The sequence below is a fragment of the Lathamus discolor genome, chromosome 2 (assembly GCF_037157495.1).
Source record: "Lathamus discolor isolate bLatDis1 chromosome 2, bLatDis1.hap1, whole genome shotgun sequence".
Taxonomy (NCBI): Eukaryota; Metazoa; Chordata; class Aves; order Psittaciformes; family Psittacidae; genus Lathamus; species Lathamus discolor.
The window spans coordinates 15,115,811-15,125,311 of NC_088885.1; the positions used below are offsets into that span (position 1 = coordinate 15,115,811).

Genomic DNA, 9,501 nt, shown 5'->3' on the forward strand with positions numbered 1-9,501 from the left:
AGCTTCAAGATTTACCCATTTAATAGGTATAATGTCCAAGCCTAGGGCACTGATTTGGTATTTCTGGTTGCCCCAAACCGCCTTTCTCTCTTGGGTGTATGTCCGGCTGCTCTCCTGCCAGGAAGCTCAAACCTGGGGCCCCTCCGGAGCCGTAGGAGCGGGGTAAACCCGTTCCCTGAACTCGCTCCCTTTCCCTGCGGGCACCGGGCAGCGCGGTGTATCCACAGTGACCGCCACCGGGGTCTTGCGGCTGGGCCCGGGGGGTGCCCGATGCAAAGCCCTGGGGTCAGAGCCCCGGCAGGATTTGCAGGGGGGTCAGGAGGTGCGGGCTGAGAGGTGCAGCTGCGAGGGGGCGACAGCGCCAGGGCCCGCCCCCCTCGGTCCCTCTCGGCCCCGCCCGCCCGCGGTGGCCGTGCCCCTCCCGGGGCAGGGGCAGGCGGAGGGGGGCGGCGGAGAGGGGGTCGGAGCCGGCGAGGCGTGATCGCCCGAGGCCCCTCCTGCCTGCGGGGAAGCCTTAAAACACCCCGGCGAGGAGCAGAGCCCCGCACTCGGGAACCCCGACCCACGGGCAGAAAGAACCGCCTCTCTGAGCCGAGAGCCCCTCCGCTGCAGCTGCCGCCGTGAGTGCCACGACGGGGTGGGCTGGGGACGGGCACTGGCACGGGCACGGGCACGGGCACGGGCATGGGCATGGGCATGGGAACGGGACGGGACAGGGCCAGGGGGCGGCCCGGGGGGCGCTGGGGAGGCCACGCTGGTGCCGCCGTCGGGTCAGGTGCTGACAGCTGCTCTCCTCCATCCGACCCCGCCGTGCAGATGCAGGGCACTGTGAGGCTGTGGGTGTCGGTGCTGACTTTCGCCCTGTCGCTGCTGGTCTGCCTGGGGACGCTGGCAGAGGCGTACCCCTCCAAACCGGACAGCCCCGGCGAGGACGCTCCCGCAGAGGACATGGCCAGATACTACTCGGCGCTGAGGCACTACATCAACCTCATCACTAGGCAGAGGTAGGCAGAGCGGCCGGGCCAGCATCCGTCTTTCCCGCTCCCTGAGATACAGTTTTTCTTGACGAGGCTGAGGGGGGAAAAGCGGGGTGCCCCCACACCCGGTGTCTCGCCCTGCTTCCCCCACAGACACGGAGGAAGACGTGGTACACAGGCTTCCTTTAGAGAGGGGCAGCACCCTGAGTGGCCTCTGGGTCCGGAGTTGAACTTCCACCATCCACGCTGGCAGAAGGGGCAGGGGTTTCGATGCTGCCCCTCCTTTCACAGCGCTTTATAGCCCTGGCACAGCCAGGCAGGCAGGAAGGAGCACAAACTGCAGGGCAGTGTGCCTGAGGAGAGTCCTCCAAATGAGGGACAAAACATAACTAATCTGAGAGATGGAGAGAGTTAGACAGGGCAGGAGGAGCAGTGTCCCACTTCTGTTGCTGCCGCCGACTTTGGTGAAGATTTTGATGAGAAAAAGTGCCCTTCTAGCCTTAGTGAGGAGTTGTCATAGTCCAGATGCTTTGTGGTTTGCCAGCTACCTCATGCAGCTGTGAGTGCAAAAAAGCACTAGTACCCACAAAAACTGTCTCAGAACCACAGGCAAGAACCCCAGCACAAGCTGAAAGAGTGTGACCTGAGCTTGCCTGGCTCTAAACTGGCTTTCCAGGGATGACCATGTTTGTTAAAGTAGGGATAAAGGCTCCGTCTAAAAAAGTGCCAATTATTGTTCAAAAACTGTTTTCTTTGGGAACATCTGTCCATTTTAGACTGTGTGATTAATAGAAGTTTCCCCTGAGGTCCCTGAACAGTGTGTGACCCAGAAGAACTTTGACATGTTTATCTATTTGTTTAATATCAAAACCAGATGGGAGGTCTAAAATTAGGCTTTCATTTGTTCTTCTAGAAGTCTGAAGAATTAAATTAGAAGGGAGGCTATCATGTAACTGAGAGCTTTCCCAGCAAACCCATAACACTGTCTGCCAGTGCACTAATAGCACAAAAGAGATGAAGAGGCTGATAGAAACACAGTTCTTCAGTTCTGAACTTTTAAAGCAATATTCACAGCTCGTTCATGTGTATGGCATGCTTCTTCGTGATAGTTCTGTGCCCAGATAACTTCTTCGCTAGATTCCTGCTATAATAATCTGAGCCTTGAGTTTTGCCTATGCTGCCTATTTCCCTTGCATGTGGTGCGACCTCCAGGCTGGTCTCTCATCTCTTCTTTTGTTTCTTTCGTCTCTGATTTCAAAGGTGGTTCCTCTCCAGAAGCAGGTTATATTTAAAAACAAACAAAAGAACCCCAGCCTAACAAAATGAGCCCTTCTTTCTGTATGCAATGTCTGTTTCTGGTGTGTGCCCTGTATGCTTGCTTTAATGTTGACTGTGTAGCTTTTTTCCCCTAGTTTCTGGGGTACAAGTACACAACTCAGAGACTGAGACTCTCGTTCTTCTGGGTGGATTTGGGTTCTGAAATGAACAGAAATAGTTATTGTTGCTGATGGAGAAAACAAAGCAGAATGCAAATTTTGTTCTTCAGATCTTACCTAGATTTCTCCCCCACCCTCTCATATTTGAAGGGAACAGAATTGATCTGGAAGCACAAGAAAGCTGTCAGAAAACCCCCACCTCAACAGCAACACATTTCATGGTACACATTTCAAAGTTAACTGCATAGGTTAACTGAAAAAGAAAAGCTGTGCTGTTTCCACTGTGTGGGGAATTAACAGTGCAGAAATAAAGTAATTGCCACCTCCGTTTGAAAAGCTCAGCTGAGCTCCTGGAGGTTCTGTGTTCTGACAGTGTCACAGGCACTTGCAAAATGAATCAATAACTTTTGCAGCATTTAGGACTGGTCTGTTTCAGATGCGCTCAAAGCTTTCTCTCTTCTTACAGCTTTTTAGCTTTGACTTTTGTCCATGGTGCTGCTTGGGAGCCCTGTAACAGGGAGAATGTCCGTGAGCTTGCCCTGCTTCTCGTGAGGGTCTGTGAGCAAGCCATGCTTGGCTTCTCACCAGACCTTGTGCCTGTAGCCTGGTCACTGTGCAACTGGTGAGATGGAGCACTAAGAGCGTGTTGATAAGGAAGTTAATCTTTTGTTTCCCTTCAGGTTCGTCTGTCTTGTCTTGTTTGATGTTTTTTGTGATTATGAATAACCTTTTGGCTCATCTTCTTGCCTTCTGCTTCTGACCTCACCAAGTATGTGAGTGTCATTCCCCCCGACACACACGGTCTTCACCCCAGCTCCTGTGAAGCTTCTTTCTTCCAGACCACCTTTTTCTTCTTCTCTTCCTTAGACTTTATCTGTGTGGCTGCTTTGTTAGCTCTCTCCTTTGAGATCCTTCTTCACATCCATCTCAATCAGCTTTAGGCGTCTGTGCCCATCAGCTTTATACTCCTTTGAGGTTAGCTGAGGGAAAGTTGTAGGATACAGGTCACCACGATGCTGTAGCTTGTTCATGAGTCTGTGGCTGTTCAGTGCTGTAGCAAAACAGTAAGGCCATTTCTCCTGGAGATGGCTTGAACTATAGGCAGGGCAGAGAATATCTGAAAGTGTGTCTGAGTTAGGCAGTACTGATGCTCCCGCTTCATGTCAACACCCTTTAATGGAGAATGGAGCAGATTTTGAGAGCTTGGTTTTTTTTGTCAGTTTTCTGAATCAGACCCATGAAATGCTTCTGGGATCCCTCACCTCCTGTTCCTGGGCTTGGACATTGGTGGGATTTGACTCCCAAGACCCAAGTTCTCATAAGAAGCTTTGATGTTTCGCTGAAATCTGAGATACTATGTCGCTAATCAGAATAAGTGTGTTTACTCTTCCATCCCTTTGACTTCAGCTTGAGTTGTGGGTTTTCAGTATGCCTGAAAAAAGACCTTGATATCTCAAGCTGATCATAAAATATGACCAGGTAATTTCACAAAGCTTGGAGCTTCATTCTTCTAAAACAGTGATGATAGTTTGATAGGTCTTTCCCAAACAGCAAATAAAGGCTTTCTGTGTGGGCAGGGTAGACAAGGAGCAAAGCATGAAGCAGCTGGAGCAAAGATCTCCCAAGGCATTTGCTTCAGTAAGAAGAGAGTGACTTTGTCCATGGCCTCATTTTAGTATGTCTGTAGTGTGGTTGTTTTGCATTGGCAAAATTACAGGGCAGACAGGAGGCTCAGGCATCTGATTGATACAGGAAAATCAGCCAGCTGGTCACAGTCAGTGACCACCTTGTGTGCTTGTCTGCTGTGTGAGGACATTGCGGGTCCATCCAGCACAGGCAGCAGCACCACCAGTCTAGCCAAGGCGTGGAAGGCATTCATGTAAAAGGTATCTCCCCAACACAGCTGTCTTCATGATTTGACCAAATCTCTGCACTCTGGGTGGCTGCCTGTCTATTTCTGATTCAGACAGAACTTTCTGAGAGATTAGCAAGAGTTTTGCTCAAGTGTGAGCTGTTGGAGGAAGTTGTTGATTTGTTAAATCGATTTCTTTAACATAAGAGCAGATTAGATTCCCCCTCAGTTGAAGTCCAGGTCACATCTATATTAATCATAGTAGGGAACCGGAAAGAAATAAATCCGTTTGTGGTGATGAAGTGCAAGTCATCTGAATCAGCATTATGCTTGTTTGTGTTATTGTAATACCATTTTACTATGTATGGCTGGTTCTTTTCAGATACCTGCTTTCAATCAGCTTAGATTAAGAAATTTACTTTAAAGTTCTGAAACTGATGCTCTGTCTTTCTGGAGCACAGATGGTGTATTAGAATGAATGAGGAGATGTAAAAATACAAAGAGTTGAATAAAATGATTGAAAAGTGACATGTGTTTCCAATTTTCAGGAAATTATGCCATCAACAGGTAAAACTTCCGGGTTTTTAGGTATAGTTTAGGAAGGGTTTGTTGGGGTTTTTTCTGCCAAGTTTAGATCAAGTTACAAGAGAAACATCTTCATAGCAATGGATAAAATGTAAGTCCTTACTTACACCTTTGATTTTTCTGGAATTAGAATTTCCCTCAAGTGGCATTCACAAAGCTGTTATCTGCTAATGTGCTTTGTGATTCAGACTGATTACATACACAAGTTATAAATCATGATCTTCATGCTTTCTAACCAAGGGAGTGTTTGCTCCTAAGAGTTATCACTCTTAGGCTAATGAATCCTTATAGTGATGAAATGTCTGTCAAGCCAGCTGCTCATTGTCACTTCTGTTTTCCTGGCAAAAGAGGGCAAATTCCTTCCCAAGAACCAGGAATTGCAAATAGAAAGACATCTGCTGTGTAAATAAAGGTAGCCAGTGGCATCCTGTTTAATCGGAGAAGAATTCTGAATCAGTTTTCTTTCGCATAGTCGCATAGGTCCAGAGTGATGATCACCTTGGGCATAGCTCAGTTTTTATGACCTAATGTACTTTGTGTTGGGCAGCCCCAAATGTACGAGCTATCTTAAAGAATCTGGGCTGATTCCTCGGCTAATATGGCATACTGAGCTTTGTTTTCTGTTAACTTCATAGATAACGATACCTCCTCATTTACATGTATATCCTGAGGAAGGATACAGTAGCACCTAAACCAATAAGAAAGTTAGTTAAATGATGGAACTGGGTTTGAGGGCAAGAGTGACATGCTCTGAGGTCACATCATGTGCAGCTTCCCTCCTCTTCATGCTCACGCTGGTAACGTGCAAGGTTCTAAAGTACCCAGGAACAGCTACCAAATTGAGAAATATTTAGGTTTCTCAATGCTATAATTCAAAATGATCATGGAAAAATACTGAAAAAAAGGAAGTACTGAAAAATGAACATTTTCTCACATGGCTAAGTCAAGTTAACCTAAAATACTTGCTGAAAAGTTGTATTTATGTCTGCTCCACCAATATTTTTTTCTGAAAAAAGAAAAGATTGACCAGTGGTTCTGGTCTTAATCTTTGTTTTAAAGAACTGACATATGTCAAAATATCATTTTTTTATCTTTCCTTAGATATGGAAAGAGATCAAGCCCAGAGACACTGATCTCAGACCTCTTGTTGAGAGAAAGCACAGAAAACATTCCTAGATCCAGGTATGTATGAAGAGTTTTTTGTGGCGTACAGCTCTCATTTAGATTTAACAGTTTCATTTGTTATCAATAAATACGTTTCACAGGGAGAAAACATATGCCAGCAACAGTTGGGTAAGCATGTCCTTAAAAGCATAAATTCCCGGTTTGTTAAGAGCTAGAACCACCCATGTATGCAATAAATGCCTTACCAGCTACAATATAGTCCGAACTCCTCGTTTCCTGACTTTGGGAGCAGGCCATTCCTGCTCTTTGAGCGAAGGGAAGGATGCCCACACATTGGTCCTATACTGGCCTTTACTACACAGAATTGTGTGCTGATGCCTGATGATGATTCCTTACATACTGGAGCCCCAAAGATGGCCCATTTCTACTCACTTGTTACTCAAACAGGTTTCATTTTTTTTTCCTCTAAAGATGTATAAGTGGTAAATATGTATATAGGTTAACTTATACACAAATGCATGGCTAGGACTGGTTTTTAAAAGAAACTATCGCACATTGGGTTTGTACCTATTATTTTACAAAGGGAAAAAAGGCCTTTACATTTCCATTTGAACTTGGTTCAAAATAACAGTGGTGTTACAAGTAACAGTGGGATTTCAAATGTACATGCTGTTTTTCTCTAGTTAGGTAACAATACTATAGCTGCAATGTAAGATACTGTAGTAGTGACTACAATTTACACAGTTGAGTATGCTGAAGAAGTAAGATGTAAAGGGAGTTTTGGCTCATGAAAAAAAAATACTGGTTTCAATTCTATTCACAATCAAGCTCAGTTTAAGCCTTTACTGGCAGCCTAAAGTTTGCTGATAATGTATCTACTGCAGAAATAAATGTTTTATGCAGTAGTCTCCTCAGGAGTCTACACGCAAATGCTCTGCACTTTCATTAGCTTTGTAAAGGCTCAATTAGAGAAGTTTAAGTACTTAAATGTAATAGTCTGTAGCACTGAACTTGGGGAGTTGATCTTCTTACTGAAAGGTGACCAGAATCTCTACTGCCATCAAGGGTGATTGTCCATGAGATTTGCAGATCTGCGCATAGGGAGACCATTGACTTATAATTTGATGACTAACCACAGCTGTGGGGATGCAGTTTTCTCTGCAGATGCTTATGTAAAAACTGCATGGAGTGCAGTGAAATGTTTTAGACTATTTTGTGTTTGGTAATGACAAGGCAGAGCCTTCATATAATGGGAAATTTCCGCTGCCATGAATTTGAGGCAACACACAGGGTAGTACAAACTCCAATACTCTCTGTAATTTTCACCCTTTCGTAAGAAAACTTTATGGTTATTATTATTGTTTCAATAATGCTATTTATAACACACCAGGGAGCAAAAACTCATGAGCAAAATAACAAACTAGTCTGCATTTAAGATCAAGAATTGATGAGAAACAGATTTTTATTCCATACCCCCTGTAACACTTTAAACTGAGTATGGGATTTGTCATTCATCGATGACAATTATGGGAGTACTGGGAACAGTGATGTCTAGCTTCCTATGATGTTTTCTAGGATAAAATCCTGCATGGATTCTGAACCCCACTCCAGATTTTCCTCCATGTGTGGACATAATTAGGTCTTCTTTCTACCAGTTCTGAGTTTCATGGCACACCAGGAACTTAATTTTCTTGAGATATCTGTGCCTCTCTCTGACTTGGTTGAAATCATCCTTGATGTTTCAAAACTTGAAAGCTGGTGGGGAAGTTAGGGGAGGCACAGTTATGGGGAGTCCCATGGCTAGGGGAGTCTACAGGGGTGAACTGCTGACATGCAGCACATATGCCCAGGTACAACACGGCTGCCTAAGCCTTCTTCCTTCAGAAAGCCAGGCTGAATGAATGAAAGGCACCTGCTATTGTTCTAAACTTAAATTAATGAGGTATTTGTTTTAGAAATAGTTACATAGGCAGCCAGTTAATGGAGCAGATTTACAAGTAAGTTCTTCAGACAAAAACTTGATATGGCATGTTTCTGATCTTGTGGAGTCGTGAGAAAACATTTAATACTCAGTAACAGGATGTGTTCCTTCTGATACTGCCTTTTAAAAAGTTAGGTATCTAGTGTGAAATAGTTGTCTAGGCTGCCTTTGCAGCCAGTCAGAGATACGATTATCCCCCAAATGAGCCTTCCATCCTAAAACAGGCAGGATATCAATTGCACTCTCAAGGTGTCAGTGTCTCTCCAAGGACTGTGTAGGCAGACTAGATGTTTAATCAAGACTAGATGTCCAGATTTTAGATGGGAAAAACTATGCCACATGCATTTTCTCTGGTCTTTCTCCATGTTCTTTCACTTACTGATTTTTCTGTGCAGACAGAACAGCTGTTTGCAAGCAGAGGACCTCTGGATCAAATCCTGCTCTCAGCACCCCTTTCAATACATTTCAAATGTTTGATATTGAGCAGTGGAATACTATGATAATATTTTAGGATGGTGGCTGTGAACTTCAGTTTTGTTTGAAGGTGTTTACAGCACGACATGGGTTTCTTGGCTCAGTGAATTCTCTTTGGAAATTGTTTACTCCTGAGCCAGAGTGAAAAATATATCTTCAAAAGATGGTTGTATTTCAACATATCGTAGTTTTCCAGCTGAATCTCAGTAAGTGCTACTTGATGGCATAAAGCAGCTTTGCAGTGAATCTCAGTGGTATAAAATATGACACCAAGCAGTAATATGGAGGGGCAAGTTCTGGTACCAAAATAAAGACTTCTGGCCGTACACAATGTGTCTGCTTTGATGGGAACTGCATATACCATCTACAACTGCAAATATGCATATGTATTCCTTACTGCTGCTATTATTAACATTAAAATTTTACATAGTTCTAAAAGGATTTTTCAGAAGGGGCTTTAAATGTGTTTAATGAGGTTTTTTATTCATAATATGTATTGCAGGTTTGAAGACCCTTCGATGTGGTGATGGGATTTTCAGCACTCCGTCAAAACTTTTCCTAGTTTTCACTTCATACAGCACACCTATGAAGCAAATCATAGTGTCATTCCCAGTGCATGCAACCATTGTACTGAATTCTGTAGAGTTTTTCCTTCATCATATTTGTATATACCTTTATTTAAATAAATTATTGTGCATTCCAAAATATAACATCCTAAATGAAAACAGTCAACTGTGTCATTGGTATAGCAAAGAGTTGTTTTAAATGATTAAAACTGAATTATAATCTCCCCGCAGTCTAATGTATTACCGACAACAATAATGTCACAGTTATTATAGTAATTAGTGTGCAAAGTAAGATAAAGACATCATTTATTGTGGCCTCAAACTCAGCTCAGCTGCTTGATTCATGCAAAACTGTTTGAAAGAATTTATCATAGACTACATAATCTAGGAAAATAGTGTTCTGAGAGGCGATTTTTCAGAATGACCAGACTGAAAACTTACTTACTACTTACATTGACAAATGAATTTAGATTAATAGCATTTTCAAATTACAAAGGAATAAGTC

The 9,501-nt window shown here is 43.9% G+C and overlaps 1 protein-coding gene across 1 annotated transcript; it reads left to right on the plus strand.

Moving 5' to 3' along the window:
* Positions 1–470: 470 nt before the first annotated feature.
* Positions 471–9,108, plus strand: NPY (neuropeptide Y). Its single transcript, XM_065669189.1, has 4 exons — positions 471–620; positions 817–1,004; positions 5,952–6,032; positions 8,933–9,108. The coding sequence occupies exons 2-4, from the start codon at positions 817–819 to the stop codon at positions 8,955–8,957; spliced, it is 294 nt and encodes a 97-aa protein (XP_065525261.1). The 5' UTR covers positions 471–620; the 3' UTR covers positions 8,958–9,108.
* The last annotated feature ends 393 nt before the right edge of the window (positions 9,109–9,501 follow it).

What these genes read in the sequence shown, in the direction of transcription:
- NPY (XM_065669189.1), top strand. Translation starts at nt 817, where the DNA reads ATGCAGGGCACTGTGAGGCTGTGGGTGTCGGTGCTGACTTTCGCCCTG. An exon ending in AACCTCATCACTAGGCAGAG is followed by an intron (nt 1,005 to 5,951) that starts GTAGGCAGAGCG and finishes ATCTTTCCTTAG; the next exon opens with ATATGGAAAGAGATCAAGCC. An exon ending in GAAAACATTCCTAGATCCAG is followed by an intron (nt 6,033 to 8,932) that starts GTATGTATGAAG and finishes TATGTATTGCAG; the next exon opens with GTTTGAAGACCCTTCGATGT.